Source organism: Tasmannia lanceolata, unplaced genomic scaffold, assembly GCF_043159265.1.
Source record: "Tasmannia lanceolata isolate RefF3 unplaced genomic scaffold, GAP_Taslan_0.1 ptg000018l, whole genome shotgun sequence".
In the NCBI taxonomy this organism is placed as follows: Eukaryota; Viridiplantae; Streptophyta; class Magnoliopsida; order Canellales; family Winteraceae; genus Tasmannia; species Tasmannia lanceolata.
The window spans coordinates 20,066,878-20,085,493 of record NW_027518695.1 but is presented as its reverse complement, the minus strand read 5'-3'; the positions used below and the strand labels follow the sequence as shown (position 1 = coordinate 20,085,493).

Genomic DNA, 18,616 nt, shown 5'->3' with positions numbered 1-18,616 from the left:
TAAAATGTCTTCCTTTGAAAAATGGCGACTAGAGGGATGACCAGATATGTCTTCGGAAGCTTTATGATTGTGGTCTAGATTTTTTATCTTCAATATCCATGAACCACTAACTTTCATTTTACCGTCAATTCTAAATGGACAATTTATAAGACGTGAGCATGTTTCCTTCTTACCATGACTGGTGGTGGCCTTACGAGTATCTTTGTAAACACCTCCCCTGTCACACTTAAGGATAACTTTCCTGTCTTTTTCTGATTTCCTAATATTTATTATGTATCCTTGGGACCTTGCAAAGCCACTAACCTGCTCAATAAGCTCTTCTCGACTTTGAAAATGAGTAATTGGCGGTGGAAGCATTTTCTCTTGCTCAAGGAATTCTTCTTGACTTTGGATGTCCATTAGAGGTGTAAAACTGCATGACCCATCGAAAGACACAAAAATGTCAGATTATAATTGTTAACCAAGAATCCTTCAAGAAAATGTGAACACAAAGTTCAAACTAATATATTCCCTGAAAGATGTTCCTCAAAGATCCATATTAGATACATAAATGTGAATTGTTTAACAAACCAAAACAAGAAATACGATCATCATGACTAGTCAAAAGATCTACTATAGCATTTCCTACAAATGAAATGTATTTCACTTGAAACAAAAGAACAAAAGGAATTTTAGTAACTTTCCTGCAAGAAAAATGACAGCCCATCTAGCTTCCCATCTTCCTCTAGTTCTCAAATGTATAAAAACAATCAAATTTGCGTACCATAAGATCCTTCCTAGAGGATTTATTGCATTTGTCTAATGTTTTCTGTAAGATAAAATTCTGCAGCACCTAATATTTTCAAAGCCAACTAACATCTTTCGGTTAAGTCTAATACACTTGGTGTGGTATAAATTATTGAAGGAAGTTACATAGGTTGATACACTTAGTGTGGCATTCATTTATTTCACCAATCTAAAGCATTTCCTATGTTTATTACAGATCTGTAAGTGAACTCACATTCTTATTATGTAATATGCTTCTTACAATTTAATTCAGTAAGTGGAGAATATAAATGTCAGCCTCCTTTTTGTGATCGATTAAATACTCATGCTTTCATGAATTGAAAAAATAGCAAAAGAATGCCAGATGAGATAAATACCATGAATGCTATATAAGAATACAAATTAGAGCTAGCAGACCTTATTAGAAATTAAGAAATCAGAAAGAAGGAAACAAACCCTAACGAGTCGGCAACAATAGCTAGCAAAGGAATATTAAGTCTTGCGGCGACCTTCTTCTATGAGGGATTTAGATGCAAATCCAGCACAGGAACAAATCCAGAAGAGTCTCTTCACAAGGGACCAAACAATTTCTTCTCCTTTCCTTTTCCCCCTTTTTCCAGGCTCTTTCTTTTCCAAAACCCAAACAACCCTAACAAATCTCTTAAAATCCCTAAATCTGCCAGTAGGTGATAAAAGAAGAGAAAGCTGCTATCTATGGCGGGGAAAAGAGAGAGAGCAGGAGGGCGAGAGAGAGAGAGAGAGAGAGAGAGAGAGAGGCTATTTAGGGCATTAGGTAAAATAAAGAGAGAGAGAGAGAGAGAGAGAGAGAGAGAGAGAGAGAGAGAGAGAGAGGCCATTTAGGGCATTAGGTAAAATACCAAGAGAGATGCCTGTTAAAAGGAATGGAAACGTGCTATCTACTGTACTCTTTAACGTTTTACGTTAAAGCAGCGTCAAGGGGAGCGAATAGCGACTGTAGGGGGAGCGAGAATATCAGCGCCCAAAAATAATTGCACCTCTTGATTCTCAACATAGATACATAAAAGAATGGTTGGAAGCTCTTACGACAACAACAACTCTTGTTTTTTTGCTTCCATCCATGGAATTCCAATTCCTCTCCTTTCCTCTTCTCTTGACCTTCCTCCTCTTCTTCTTTATGCTGATGAAGATAGGAAACAGATCAAAAACCCAAAACCCAGGTCCAAAATTGCCTCCAGGGCCATGGAATCTCCCAATCATAGGTAGCCTTCACCACTTGCTAGGCTCACTTCCCCACCACTCCCTTCTAAGCTTAGCCAAAAAACATGGACCCCTTATTCACCTCAAGCTAGGCCAGGTCTCCACCATTGTAGTCTCCTCTCCTGAATTTGCTAAAGAAATCATGAAGACCCATGATCAAAACTTCTCAAACAGACCTCTTTTGTTCCTTGCACAAATCTCCATGTACAATCAAAGGGACATCGTCTTCGCTCCATACAGCGATTACTGGAGACAACTTCGAAAGATTTGCATTCTTGAACTCTTAAGTGCAAAGCGTGTCCAATCTTTCCGTCATGTGAGGGAGGAGGAGGTAATGTTACATATTTCTTCCTTGTGTTTTCTACTATGATCATTTGCATTTCCACAGTTTGATCATTCATCATACTAATTTGTTCCAACAGGTATCAAATCTCATGCAATCAATTTCTTCCGCGAACGAATCTACAGTTAACCTCTCGAAGATGCTTATCACCTTCAGCACAAATATAACTTCGATGGCTACCTTTGGCAACAAGGGTGGAGACCACCAACGATTCATATCGGCACTGAAGGAATCATTGGAATTCTCAGGGGGGTTCAATGTTGCCGATTTTTTCCCATCTTTGAAATTTGTCAGTGTAATTTCGGGAACAAAGTATAGATTAGAGAGGCTTCATCGGATGTTCGATGGGGTTCTAAGTGATATCATCAAAGAACACAAAGAAAGTAAAATGAGGAAGACTAAGCAGGAGGACCATGAAGTGGAGGATTTGGTCGATGTTCTTCTTAGACTTCAGGAGCATGGAGAGCTTGAATTTCCTCTCGAAATGGACAACATAAAAGCTGTTATCCTGGTATGTATTTTTTTTTACGTTATTGCCCATCACATGGACAGCTTGGATCATCCTATTGTAGTGTGGGAATAAAAACAGCAAAAAGAAAAAGGGATAATTACATTTACACCGCCTCTAGTTTCTGACACATCCACTTCCACCCCTATAGTTTAAAACGTGACAAATACACCCCTGTAGTTTCAATTTGTTTAAGGTTTGCCCCCTCAGCTGAACGTTCGTCCATAGATTGAAGGGTTAGGATGATCCGATGGAGCTGATTTTTTGGGCACACCCTATCTATGTCAGGACCCATCAAATGACGCTTTGGATTCGGGTATGGGCCCACATTATTTGGATGATCTAAAGCGTTCATTTGATGGGTCCTGACATAGATAGGTGTGGGACCAAAATGGGGTGTCTACAATAGGGTGTGCCCAAAAAATCAGCTCCATCGGATCATCCTAACCCTTCAATCTATGGACGAACCTTCAGGTGAGGGGGCCTACCTTAAACAAATTGAAACTACAGGGTTGTATTTGTCACGTTTTAAACTGTAGGGGTGGAAGTTGATGTGTCAGAAACTAGATGGGGAGTAAATGTAATTATCCCAAAGAAAAAAGAAAAACCCGGGTGACCCACGGGTGCACCAGGCCCGTACGGGTGGGGTCCGGGTTCACCAAATTGTGACCCGTAAAATTCCGGGTCATTTATGACCCGGCCTTTAAGACCCAGACCTGTACGGGTTGGGTGAAACCTGGCCCGGCCCACCCGTTGGCCAGGTCTAATCAATTGCGAGTGCAAAACTGCTTATTAGGCTCAAATTTAGGTTTAATTTTTAGAACAATAATCAGTGTGGGACCTACAATCGGTTCCCAAAGTCCAAAACAAATCGAGACTAAGTGTTTCCAAGTGTTCATTTGCTGGCCTCCAGCATGGATAGGCCAATAATTTGAAAACTTTTGAACTCGAGTCTACTCGAAAGTGAGTCGAGTCAAAAGTGGGTTGTGCCTAGTCAAGTATTAAGCAAGTGATTTTTATTGATTCAATAAAACTAGAGCACATTTTCGGATTTTCCTACTTGTATAGAGATTTTACACATACATCTAGATTTTCTAACAATATTTTAATGTGAAGAAGATATAAATCTTAGAGGTTAGGAACATTTTAGACTGAGTAGGAGGTCATATTTTAAAAGATTATTGGTTTTTAATTAGGAAAGATCATCTCCAACTATAGCCTGATCTCCAATCTTAGCAAGGTGTTGGAAACTATCCAATCTCTCATGTTACCAACAACAACAACAACTACTCAAGGGTTTGGCAACTAAACATTTACTTATGATCAGTCTCATTCCTCTCGTATTAATAGGGTAAATTTTTTTGTCAATATTTATGAATATGCAAAAGTTCTATAAAGGAAAACAAGATTTGGGCATCTCTCAATCAAGGAGAGTTGTCAAAATAGTTAGTTCTTCTATGGTATCAGAGCACTACCATCTCCAACAAACCTGTTTGTATCTTTCATCTTCACAACTGCTCATAACAACGTTGAAAAAGAAATCAAAGCAAAAGAAGAAATAAGGAGAAAACACAAATCAAAAGGAGATAAAAACTTTTCTCTTTAAATATTTTATTTCAAAACATCACAAGTTTCAGTCTACATTTATACGTTTTTGCACTTCTCTCTGTTTATAAAATAAAACCAAGAAACAAAATCCATAACCAACTAGAACCCAAACTTCATTAAACCAAGTATGTTTCCACTACTTTCTAAAACTAAGAGCAATAAAATAATAGGTAAGATAAACTTCCCTACACACGTTTTCTTTTCTGATGCAACTTCTATTCAACCAATTCTAACTAACCACATATCGCCCAAAATCATTTTATTTAACTACAAGTCCTAGTTTAACTAGCATCGGCCCAGTCCCCCTGACGTCGTGTACGAGTCGGCGATGACTCTTAACACTCCTCAAACGCTGACTCTCTATTGGTCACATCAAGCTTCTGTGCAAACTTCTTGAAGCTCATTTAGACGAACTCCTCCGGTTTCTTCAAAAGACATTAGTTCGGTAATACCGACTTCATCATCCGATGTAGCTGCAGATGCCGCATCGTCAAACTTTCGATTTGGCTTACATACCTGAATGGATCTTCTGGGCTAGACTACTTCAACGTCAGATTCTTATAACTGAGTAGGTATCACCTTGTCATGAGGTTTTTATGATTCAACACACTTCCACTTTAGTTCTAGACTACCTGGAAGAAAAATCATTCAGACAACCTCTGTCAGGGGCCAAACCACCACCATGGCTTGGAACATAACAGCGCCACATACTAGTAAAGAGAGCTCTACAAGCATGCAAGGCTAACAGTATAACAGAACCATGCTCAAAATAACTATATTTAATAAAATCCATAACCATCCATAAAACTAATTAATCACATAATCTTTGAATGTTAATCTCGCGCTCTTCACCCCATAACTGAATAAATTATTAACAAAATCTGTCATTCGAATACTCACTCAATAACTAAATTAAAAATGAAATCTCCTTCATCGTGCTACTCTTCCCTTGCTGCTTCATATCCAAGCTGGAATCACGCCTCGGGATCTAAAGTTTGTAAATCACGGGTTAGCCAAAGCTCATGTGAAGTAGTAAGAACTACACTAACAGATAGAAGATTGATAATGGAGATAATCAAAAGCAAAATGGTCATAATCAGATTTCAGGTGATAATTCGATACATATATCAATGTCAGAGTTCAATCCAACTTGGGTTCAAAAGAGCTTAGCTTATTATTGTTCATAAATTCGATTGTCGACAGTTTGTCAATGAATTATGCATTCCCCACTTACTTGGGTCTAGAATTGGCCAATAGTTCAGATTGTTCACTCTGCCAAGTCTATTATGCATTCCCCACTGGCAAGGGTCTAGAAATAAACTTAAGCTTCCCAAGATTTGTCAATATTCAATGGTTCAATATTCAATATTGGGTTTCAATGAGAAATTGAATCAATACAATAATACTTCAAAAGATTCAATAAAAGGGTCTTACCCTCAAATATTCAGAAATCAATACATTACTAGGTTTATAGTTCCATCGGAAACATGGATATCAATAATATAATACGTACGGAGATCAAAGAATCAAATAGTATTCAAGGAGGGCTTCAGAGTAATTCCTATTACTCACCTAGATCATGGTTTCGGAGTTGAGTCAGTCTCTAGGTCGTCCTTCAATTCCCTATGGTTAACAATAAGGGAGTTTCACAATTAATTCTCTATTGGGTTCTTTTTATTGTACTAAATACATGTTCTTAATCAATTTAATAATTTTTGGGTCTAAGGAAACAAGCCAGACTAATAGTCATAGAAATCTAGTATCGAAAATAAACTTTCGAATTTTAGCGGGTTTGGACGCCCGACCTAGGCCTTCGGGCGTCTGAGCGCCCCTTCGAGTGTCTCTAAGAACTTCAGAACAAATCCGAGCTCTCGGGTTTCGTATTCTTACGCGTTCGGGAGCCAGTATCGGGGGTACGAACACACCTTGAGGCATCCGAATACTTATATTCAGGCGTCCGAAACGTGGGCTGGGTTTTTGCGAGAATTTCAGTTTTTCTACGCAATCCCACGAAATCTTTAGGGAGACATATCTCCTTCGTTTGACCTTTGTTTTGTGCGAGGTTGGATTCAATGGGTTCCTTGTACCGAGAGGAATCCATTAAACCCAAACTTATGCATCGAAACCCATTAAACGAAGATCAAAGCGAAACCTTAAGATCTAGGCCAAAACTTACAAAATCTTAGCTTCCAAAGTTAAGACGGTTTGATCTTGAATTTGTTGGGGATTAAGAAAGCATATGATCCTCAGGAAATCTAAGAACCGTATACATTATTTCTAACATGATTCAATCGTCAAAGTTTCCCTTCTAACTACACTATCCCTCTTTTAGGATTCAATTACTTTTCAAAGAATCAATTTAGAGTGTGGATCTTACCTCAATCTGCGTTTTCCAATCTTTTTTCTTTTTTTTTCTTCTCAATCTCCTCGAAAATCTCTCTCTAGGGCTGCAGAAACGATTAGGGTTTGCTTTAGTCTTCTAGATCTCCACAAGGTTTATATTTACAGACTTCTTAAGAGAGCCCTAATCAAGTCCAACTTCTTAAGACAAAAACGCCCCTTTCTTGTGAGAGGGGGACGAATTTTTGTATAGGGGACTTAGATCTTGACGAGAAAAACTTTCAGATGAACTAACTCATATCTCTCGATTCTATTGGATCCGAGATACAAGCCTTCAAGCATAAAGACCAGTCACTTAATTTCTAGTTTTTTTTGTAGAAACTGATGATAGCTCAGGCCTTTCTTGCTATATTTTCTTCAAAATTTGTTGAAAATAGTAAGGGAAATTAGAGTATTCACTTGTTAAATGGAAGATATACACTAATATCTGAATCGGAACTTGCAAGCAGTCAGATCTTTGAAATTAATGACCGAGTTCCATCTTGAAACAGTAACTTTAGCTGGTAGACTTAATGGAACCGTGACACATGAATTTTGGAAACATTTGAACAAATTTCACTCAATTTGGCTACACTTCCATTCGTGAATTCAGATAGTTGTAGGAATTAATAGCAGATACAAATTATACTCTTGCGTGCACGAAATAGAGGAGAAAACAGTAAAGGAAACTCATGAATTATGTAAAAGCACTAGCAACTTGTAGAACAGATCTGCTGAATCTCCTCATTCAGTAGATAAATCCTAGGCCTTAGATGGAACTTGACACGGGGACGCCCAGGCATTGATCTGATGAACCCCTTCCAAATCAAGGATCAAAGACTTGGTGAGGGTGAAGAAAGAAACTTGAAATTTAAGCTCAAAATATTCCTCCCTTCGGTGAAATTTCAAAGAAATCCCTCTTTTGCAAGAGGCTCCCCTCCAAAATGAAATGTGGGATCTAAAATCCCTTCCCTTCAATTCAATTTTCAAAGTCAAAGGTCTAGCTAATTACAATTTGGTGGGAAATGAGACTATTTATTCCTAATTACAAGATAAAATGACACTAATACCCTATCTAATATCAAATGACCAAATTAACACGAGTGATGGTGAAATAACCAAAGTACCCCTACTTAAACCAAAGTACATAAAAGACATGAAAATGCTCAAAATCACTAACCTACCACTAGGCTAATGCATCAAATGAAAAAAACTCCTACACTAATGTTCCAAGGTATGCTCCTGCATCAGGAAGTCTCTTTAGTAGTTGTTTTTTCATCATCACCTTGAGCATTGTATACCCAAAATGTTCCAGTCTCGCATTCCATAGATAAGTAGGTTTGTTCTTTCAAGTTGCTTGTACATACGTATCCTGAGCCGACATCACATAGACCGAGTCTACCCTTCTTCCCTCCATAAGAGAAGTAGCCAAAAATATGCACGTCCCTATAGATCTTCACACCGTCGAGGCCAAAGATAACATAATTTCCACATCTTGTCAATTGAGATACTAACATTATGTTCCTCTTCATGTTTGGAACATGGAAAATGTCCTTGAGTAAATCATGCTCTTCACTGGATTGGGAAATATTACCTATGTGGGCAGTAGGCAATTTTGCATTGTTTGTAATTACAACCACCTGTCCACCATTGTAGTTTTTTTCAAAAACTTTTGCAAATCCCCGATCATGTGATTCAAACATCCCAAGTCAATTATCCAATCTTTGGAATAGTCTATTTCGTCACCTTTCTCTATGTCTGTTAAACTGGCGACATCAACAACCTCTATTGTCATAAGATTAGCTTCGCAAGCATTGATTTGTTATTCTCCGAAAGAGAAAAAGAACTACACTCCTCATCATTATCATTCTTTTGTGGATCTTCAGATCATGCAGTGCTACCTTCTTCATTCCTTTTCTTTAGTGCCAATAATTTCTGCAAAAGTGGACTGGCTTACCACAATTATAGCGGTCCATCTTTGTGTGAACGTCATCACCGACTTAGCCATAGAGTCCCTATTTTCTTTATCTTGCTTTACCGACAACTATTGTGATAGATATAAGATAGAGTTTGACTTTATTAGGACTCTTAGATGATTGGTTAAAAGAGATAAGGTAGAAGTGGTTTTAGTCATCTAGGATACTAGGAATGGCTTGTAGCTAGTAGTTATCTTAGAAGAATTTTATTTTATTCAAACATGTTGATGTATATATTGAAAGCAAGACGTGAATAAAAATCAAAGTGCAATTTTCACGTTTCCAAAAAGCAGAGAGTGTCTTCAACTTTTTTACATAGTGCTAATAATTCATCTCTCTCGTACTTCCAATTACCATTCTTTTTTCAAAATACCAAAGAGGGTTTACAAGTGGTATCAAAGTAGGTGTTCGATCGGAATACCAGTTTGTTCTTGGAGTTGTTTCGAGAGGATATCGAAGTGGGAATACCGGTTTGTTCTTTGGTTGCTTCGAGGTGATATCGAGGTTGGAAGAAGAGATGGCGAAAAGTGTTGGTATGTTGGCAGGGATTGAAAAGCTCAACAATACCAATTACATCTATTGGAAGTCGTGTTTAAAGTCGTATCTTCAAGGCCAGGATCTATGGGAGATAGTGAATGGTAACGACACCGAGGTACCAAAAGAGGGAGCGGATACGCTACTGAAGTGGAAGATCCGTGCAGGAAAAGCGTTGTATGTATTGAAGGCGTCAATATAGAAGGAGTTGATTGAGCATATTAGAGATGCGAAAACTCCGCTCATCTCTCTTCTCATGGGCGAACGATGCACGGTTGCAATTCTTAGAGAACGAGATTGGTTCATTAACGCAAGGTAATTTATTAGTTTCTGATTATTTTATGAAAGATAAAAACTTGTGTAATTAAATATCTCAATTAGACGAGGAGTCTAAGATTAGTGAAAGCCGTATGCGGAGAATGATTATCCGCAGCTTGAGGCCTGAGTTTAGCGGTTTTATCACTGCTATTCGTGGTTGGCCAATGCAACCGTCTCTCCTGGAGTTGGAGAATCTCTGGATTAATCAAGAGATGTTGGCAAGGCAGATGGCCGGATTGTCTGTGAAAGAAAGTGAGGAAGCGCTAACGATGAATAGTGGTAGAAAAATAAGAAACGAAATGATGGCGATAAGAAAGGTGATCGGGTTAATAACAATGAAAAATCACAAGAAAAACGTGATTTTTATTATTATTGATGTGGCAAGCCTGGTAATATTAGAAGAAATTGTCGGGCTAAGATTGAGACTGATGATGGGAATTTTATCGTCGAATCCAAAGACAAGGAGGAGGATGACGATGGTGAATGGGATATGCAAGCTTCTTTTGCTTGTGATGTGGCAGTGGAAGAGACTGCTACGGAATTTGACTTTGAGGGGGAGGTTTGTTTTGCACTGAATATTGCAGAATATCCTATTGTGAAGAGTCATGAGGATGAAACAAATTTGGTTTGTGATCAAGAGATACTTACGGAAGAGTGTAATGTCTCAGAAGATCGTGAGGTGGAGCAGCCGCTTATGATAGATTGTAATGTCTCAGAAAATCGTAAGGTGGAGGAGCCAACTTCTTTTGAAGAGGCAAAAGACATCAGGGAGTGACAAATCGCTATGGGCGAGGAGATTACTGCCTTGAGGAAGAATGTATACTTACATGGTGAATTGGATCGAGAAATTTTCATTGAGCAACCCAAGGGGTTCGAGAGTAGCAAGAATCTGCAATACGTGTGCAAGTTGTGGAAGGAGGCTCCGAGAGCATGGTAGAGTGAGAGATTGAAGTTTCATGATACTTTTGAAGGGTTGAGCTACAAGAAGTTTGTGAAGTTTCGAAAGGAACTTGGCGTGACTAGTAGAGAGTTAATGCCGAAGGAGAGTGTTAGAGTCATCGTTGATTCGTGCATTGCATTGGAAGGGTCGGGCTGACGGGGGTTGATTCATAACGGGTTTGAATCGTAGTTAGTTTGGTGAGTCGGTGTTGAGGGGGATACTTGTGAACGTCATCACCGACTCAGCCATAGAGTCCCTATTTTCTTTATCTTGCTTTACCGATAGCTATTGTGATAGATATAAGATAGAGTTTGACTTTATTGGGACTCTTAGATGAATAGTTAAAAGAGATACGGTAGAAGTGGTGTTAGTCATCCAGGATACTAGGAATAGCTTGTAGCTAGTAGTTATCTTAGAAGGATTTTATTTTATTCAAACATGCTGATGTATATATTGAAAGCAAGACGTGAATAAAAATCAGAGTGCAATTTTCACGTTTCCAAAATGCACAGAGTGTCTTCAACGTTTTTACATAGTGCTAATACTTCATCTCTCTCGAACTTCCAATTACTATTCTTCTTCCCAAATACCAAAGAGGGTTTACACTTCGTTCCGAGTTCCAAGTTTGTTTCTCAGGACCACGATTGTTTTGAGGCTTAATTAGAACTTTGGCTTACATTTCTTTTTCTTTCTTGAATTAGAATTCTGAGACTTGCTTCCTCGGCTAGTTAAGAGAACCTCCTTGTGCTCTTTTATCATAGACCCAACCATCTGTTTGGCTAGACTCTCTCGATTCACTAACAGACTGTCCAGTTCAAGTAGCTTTGGTTGAGGTGTCCATCATTGGATTGTTGTGATGAAACCACTATGTTTAGATTTCAATCCTTTAATTATTATCTTCCGCATCCGTGTCTCCACAATTCTCGATTCTTCATCGAGTTGTGATATTTCATTGCATATCTTCGTTACCTTCACAAAATACTTGGGAATCGTAATGTTTTCTTAAGATATGAAGCCTAACTTGTTTTCAAGCATCGACAATCTTCCGTCATTTTTTTTTTTAGAACAAAGTGGCAAATACGTCCCATGTTTCCTTTGGAGTCTTGGTTTTCGAATATGATCGAGCAAATAATTCTAAATGGTAGCCTTCAACACAAACATGGCTTTGCCGACTTTGATCTTCCACTTCCTCAAAACTTCTGTGGTTTCTATGTCTACATTGGGAGAAATAATTTCCGCACCATTCACTATCTCACATAGATCTTTCCCCTGGAGATAGAATTATATGCAAGACTTCCAATATTGATAATTTGTGTTATTCAACTCCTCAATCCCATTGACCGGATTGACGAAATCCATCTCCTTGATCTAGCTTATGACGAGTGGCAAGATTGAAGTCGCGCCCCGGGTCTACAACTTCTACATCTGATCTCTAAGCATAGACGTGTTGGATCGCATCCCTAGAGGCATGATCTTGCTTTGATCAGCTATGTACAACAACCCCTGGCTAGCTTTGATCGACTATGTACACCAATCCTTGACCGGCTTTGATTAGGTAAGTACATCAGTCTCTGACTAGCTTGGATCAGTTACGTACATCAATCCCACACTGGGACACTGATACCACTTGTTGAAAAAGAAATGTAAGCAAAAGAAGAAAACACTAATCAGGAGATAAAAAGTTTTATCTCTGAATATTTCAAATTTAAAGAGTAAAGTTTCAAGCAAAAGAATAAATCAAGAAGAAAACACAAATCAAAAGGAGATAAAAAGTTTTATATTTGAATATTTCAAATTTAAAGAGTAAAGTTTCTCTCTCCTTTTGTTTAGTGTCTTTTGTTCTTGATTTCTTCAACAAAAAATCCAACATTCTTTCTTTGGAACCATCAAGATCACCTACTCTTAGATAGATCAGTTTGTCCCCGTAAGAATATGTTATCGTCTAGATAATCGGCCTCAGTACTTCCCAAGCTATTTCTTCAAAAAAAAAAAAAGTACTTCCCAAGCTATGTGGTATGCTTTTGAACGAATGTATACATCCAAAAAAAGAGCCTGTGTCCAACAACTAAAATTTTAGTTGCAATCTCTTAAGAAAGGTGCTTTCTCTATTGATGAATACCTTCAACGGGATAAGACAATCATCGCCAACAATTTTACTGCAATCGGCCAACCTCTCAATAAATTTAATATTATTCTTCAAGTTCTCCTTGGTCTCGGATCCAACTACAAAACTTTCATCACATGTTCTCACTCATGACCATTCAACTAGTGCTTTCCATCTGCCTCTCCAACAGCTGATCAATTCATCCATTAGACTTCAAACATTCCTCCTACCTACACGACCTATATGGTAAAGAGGTCTATATGACTAGGTCTTCTAGATTTGTCAACTCCTGACATGCATTTTTTGTTCAATTGTTTGCCGCGTTAAGTAAACCTTGTATGGCCTATAAAAGGCTCCTATAAAAGCCTCTAACGGCATGTTTCAGGAGATTCATTACTTATCATGAATATTTTCATTTCAATGGCTCCACACCTCTCTATTCATATACATGAGTAAAGATAGTCTTCATAGTTTTGTTCTCATATATGCGGATGTCGACATCCCACTAACGAGCAATTATACACAAGTCATTTCTACCTTACTAGTCATTTTTCGTCAAGCTTTCGCCATTAAATCAAATTAGCACTGTTTAGGGATCGTACATATAGAATCATAAATGTTTGGATTATACAGGTATGTTGACACCTCTATTAATAAAGCATTGGTTAAAAAGGGATAATTATTTTGTTAAAGGGACTGGGTGGTTTGTTTTAAATGGGTGTATTTTAACTATTTATTCGCTTCACAGGACATGTTCGCGGCGGGGATTGAGACCTCATCAACTGTCATGGAATGGGCTATGGTAGAGCTAATGAGAAACCCTAGTGTAATGGAGAAAGCACAGGCAGAGGTAAGAAAGGTTCTCAAAGGAAAGGAGAGGATAACAGAGAGTGAAATTGATGAATTGATCTACTTAAAACTAGTTATTAAGGAGACAATGAGATTGTGGCCTCCTGTTCCATTGCTAGTTCCTAGAGAATCAATTGAGAGATGTGAAATCAATGGATATGAGATACCCAAGAAGACAAGGGTTCTTGTGAATGCCTGGGCAATAGGAAGAGATCCAAGATATTGGGAGAATCCTGAAGAGTTTTACCCAGAGAGGTTTTCCAATAATTCTATTGATTTCAAGGGTCAACACTTTGAATTTATCCCATTTGGGGCAGGAAGGAGGGGTTGCCCTGGTATGTTGTTTGGGCTAGCTAGCACTGAGTTAACCCTTGCGAACCTCCTCTGTTACTTTGATTGGAAACTTCCTAATAGGATGAAAGGTGAGGATTTGGACATGACAGAGGCCTTTAGCCTTACTCTCACAAGAAAGTCTAGCCTAAAGTTAATAGCAACCCCTCATTTTCCCATTATTTGTGATTCATGAGTAGTTTATTTGATAAGAAAGCATGTAATATTATGACCAAAAACAGAAAAAGTACTTTGAATTCATGTGCTAAGGACTATAGAAGTATCGACAATGCAAGTTTCATACGATAAAGAGGTTGTCCGCATTTTTTGGGTCACATACTAAAAAATTAAGGGGCTGCCTAGTGCACGAGGCTCCATATACAATATAATATAATATGATAGAATATAATATGGGTTTTTCTAGGCAATTTTGAGGAAAGCTCTTAATAGTTAATACTACATAGTCATGTGACTCGTGCCTATGTGCAGTAATGCGTATAGTCATGTGACTCATGTGACTCTCGCATATGTGCAATTGCATCTCTTGATTCTCAAGTCTCAACATAGATACATAAAAGAATGGTCAAAGCTCGTACAACAACAGCACTCTCGTTTCTTTGCTTCCATCCATGGAATTCCAATTCCTCTCCTCTCCTCTTCTCTTCACCTTCCTACTCTTATTCTTTATGCTGATGAAGATAGGAAACAGATCAAAAACCCAAAACCCAGTTCCAAAATTGCCTCCAGGGCCATGGAGTCTCCAAATCATAGGTAGCCTTCACCACTTGCTAGGCTCACTTCCCCACCATTCCCTTCTAAGCTTAGCCAAAAAACATGGACCCCTTATTCACCTCAAGCTAGGCCAGGTCTCCACCATTGTAGTCTCCTCTCCTGAATTTGCTAAAGAAATCATGAAGACCCATGATCAAAACTTCTCAAACAGACCTCTTTTGTTCCTTGCACAAATCTCCATGTACAATCAAAGGGACATCGTCTTCACTCCATACAGCAACTACTGGAGACAACTTCGAAAGATTTGCATTCTTGAACTCTTAAGTGCAAAGCGTGTCCAATCTTTCTGTCATGTGAGGGAGGAGGAGGTAATGTTACATATTTAGGGGAGGCGAGAGCGAGAGAAATACCTAGGGTTTTCTAGGGCAAGGCGTTGAAGATGGCATCTGTTGAGGAGTCTCCCCTGGGGGAGGCTCCTCCTCCTCCTCAAGGCTTGCCAGATTCCCTCCCTATTCCCAGATCAGCAGGCCCTTCTTACCTGGTTTCTTCTCCAGAATCTGCTTCAAGACCGGCACCTCCTTCGGGTCGCTCCTATGCCGATGCTGCGTCTAGGAACCTGTTCCTCCCCAAATCCTCGCTGGGTATGATAAAGCCTTCAAGAACTGCTTGTGGCATCCCAACCCTTTTCCTTAGTGAAGAGGATGTCAGGAAGGGCTCTGCTCTCTTCAAACTAGCCTTGGTGGCTAAATGTTCTTATGGTCGGCCTTCTCTATTTGTGGTAAAGGAGTCGATCAAACAGAAATTCCATTTATCATCGGAACCAGTAGTAACGATCCTCGATCAAAGGCATTTATTAATCAGGTTCGGATCTGAACGAGATTTTCTTTCGGTGTGGCTTGCAGACAATATGAAGATCCAAGGCTTCCTTCTTCGTTTTCTGAGATGGACTCCTGATTTTAAGCCAGGATCTGAATCTCCCATTGCCCCTGTGTGGATCACTCTTCCCGGTTTGCCCTTGTACTTCTTCAATGAAGACTTCCTGGCTTCTGTAGGTGGGCTCTTAGGGAGGGTTCTCAAGATAGACGCCCCAACAATCCAAGGTACTCGAATGGAAATTGCGAGAGTCTGCATAGAGATAAATATCAGAGAAATGCGTCATGGGAAGATTTGGCTGGGCACCTCTGGCGGTAGAGGAAGATGGCAAAAAGTTATATATGAAAAAATCCCCAAATACTGTGATCAATGCTTGAAATTTGGCCACTTGGAAATAGAATGCAGAGCAAGGAAAGAAGGAGAGTCAATAGATCCATTGAAGGATCCCGAAAAGGTAGATGGAGACAAGGGAGGAGAAGTCCCTACCGGGGAGGGAATCTTGAACATTGAAAAGATGGGAACCTCTACAAAAACCTGGGCAATCAAATCGTTCAACCAGGCAAAGGACCATGTGGGCACAAACAATACTCAGAACGATAGTAACTCTAATCAGAACCACCAGGGAAAGGAACCTGACTCTATTACAGAAGAGGATGATGAAATGAACCAAACTGAATTCTTTGCAGATGAAATCTCAGCTCTAATTGCAAGTCAAGGAATGCAGAGGCAAGATGTATTACCATATAAAGACTCAGAAGGACCACAACAAGGAAGAGATATATCACAAGGAACAACTGAAGCCACCCTGGTAATCTCAGCTGAAAGATCTCCTTTAGGCCATGTCCTAGAGCAGTCATCCCCATCCAGCCCGGAGGTGACTATAGCAGAAGGGCTCCCAATGCTGGAAACCCCAAGGCACCCTGAAGTCAGTAAGGACTCAGCTCTTAGCAATGAACAAAGTAGAGGTCTCCTATCTCCTTCCACTGAAAAGGAATCCTATGCCAGTGAGAATTTGGCATCAAAGCAAATAAATCTAACATAAGCTAGGATAGGGTCCAGCTCTGTCCCAGTGCAAAATATAATAAGGATACCAGAAGGTGGTACTGCCTCTGCTGGAGCAGTGCCAAAAGCTTCAGGAGGAGAGTTACTCAAATTGGGGAGTAGGATGGACAATAGAATCCAATGCCTTATGGACATAGCCCGGCAAGAAAACACTGGAATTGCCCTTCTTTCGGATAAGGATAAGTTGGACTCATTGCTAACAGAATTAGAATCGGCAAAGGCAGGTGAAGCAGAGAAGAACTCAGCCAAAACAAAAACTGGGACCACTACCCGGTCGGGAAGAAAAGTGAAGAAGCGCATTTTATGATAGCAGGAATCATATGGAACATAAGGGGAGTTAGAAGCAAGCACTCCCGTAGCAGATTAAATATTTTGAACAAGATGTACAATCCATGCTTCATAGTATTATTAGAACCATTCCTAAACGAACAAGCAATCCAGGAGGTGGCTGATCTCTTGAGAATGGATTTTCACATGACAAACCTTGGAGAAAACTCAAAAATATGGTTAATGTGGAACAGTATGTTGAACATAGAGATTATCTCATCATCCACTCAAGCGTTATCAGTGAACGCTAGGCACATACATTCATGACTTTTGTGTATGCCAGCTGTTCAATTGTGGAAAGAAGAATCCTATGGAGATACCTGCATGATTGCGGCCAGAATTTTGGCAATGCATGGATGGTAGGAGGGGACTTCAATGCGGTCTTAAGCTTGGAGGAGAAACTAGGAAAACTCCCTCCCAACTCCGTCTCTACATCCGATTTCCAAGATGCAGTAGAAGGAGCAGGATTGATTGATGCAGGATACTTAGGGAATAAATTCACAAGATGCAACAACCAGCTTAACGAAGGATGTGTGTGGGCTAGATTGGACAGGGTGCTTGTCAACTCGCAATGGATTACAGAATTCCAGACAACTACTGTTACTCACCTTTCTCGTAATTGTTTGGACCAACTACTTGTGTTTCTGTTTTTTTACTACGTTTTTGTTTTTGTTTTGAACCAATACCTTTACTACCTTATTAAACTCAAATTGTTGCCTTGGTTTTGCTGAATCACGTTTTGCAAACTATGGTGAGGATTTCTCAAGAGTTAATGTCGTAGCATGTTCCAACATTTTTCCACCACCATTGAAGTCTTAATGAAATATTTGTTAAATCTAGAAGACACTTCAAACCATCTGAGAATTCTTTTTAAATTTCTCACTACCTAGATTTTCTTATAAAGTAAATTAAGGAGCAAAGTGAAAGTGTGATATGGGTTGTGCATGTCTACTTGGTTTAAGAACTTCATTTATATGCTGGAGATTAAAAGGCTTAAAACTTCCACTACCAAAATGAATAGAATGGCATAGGGCTGGCAGTTTTACCCGTGAAAATGGGGATCCGCTCCGCCCCGCCCCGTATGGATGGGGATGGGGATTAGGTATTCCCTGCTGAGCGGGGACGGGGATTCCCCGCAATCCCCGAAAGCGGGGACGGGAATGCAACATCCGTCCCCGCCCCGCTTTGCCCCGTTGCCAGCCCTAAAATGGCATCTAGCCCTAGAATGGCATCTACTAGGCACTGAGTTTTTATTCAACTCACTACTTTAAAACTCCTTCCAAGCGAACAAATTTCAAAAAAAAAAGGTACCATGCATCACAATCCATTGGTACCTCTATACATTTTTTTTTTGATCGGTTGGTACCTCTATACTTGATTATAAAAAAATTAATTGATTGTACATCTATGCTTGCCAACCTATCTGTCCACGTGACAATAACATGGGGCTTTCTTTCACAAAGTTGGATGAAGTAAGGAAGTTGCTACCCACCTTATAAAATATATGAGAGATTTTTCTCCATGGCAAAAGAACAGTGTCCATATTACCTAAATAAAATATTGTATATGTGTTCTTGGGATTTGCTAGCGTCCATCACAAAAGGCATTTCACAGATGGGCTGTTACGTGTGAGAGTAACCACACAGGCTCACTTTTCAGCAGATTTTGTCTTCATTCACGAGGTGGTTGCCCTCACATGCAACATGCCATCCGCGAAATGCACCTCTTT

General features: G+C 39.4%; 1 protein-coding gene and 1 long non-coding RNA gene across 2 annotated transcripts in view; one reads left to right on the top strand and one right to left on the bottom strand.

The window, feature by feature from the left end:
- Positions 1-1,805: 1,805 nt before the first annotated feature.
- Positions 1,806-14,293, top strand: LOC143849393 (desmethyl-deoxy-podophyllotoxin synthase-like). Its single transcript, XM_077358401.1, has 3 exons — positions 1,806-2,335; positions 2,427-2,858; positions 13,463-14,293. Exons 1-3 carry the CDS (start codon positions 1,865-1,867, stop codon positions 14,087-14,089), a joined length of 1,530 nt encoding a protein of 509 aa, XP_077214516.1. The 5' UTR covers positions 1,806-1,864; the 3' UTR covers positions 14,090-14,293.
- Positions 4,835-18,616, bottom strand: part of LOC143849397 (uncharacterized) — an 81,739-nt gene continuing 67,957 nt past the window's right edge. Inside the window, exon 4 of the long non-coding RNA XR_013235663.1 lies at positions 4,835-5,095. This is a non-coding gene — a long non-coding RNA (uncharacterized LOC143849397). The remainder of the gene's footprint in view (positions 5,096-18,616) is intronic.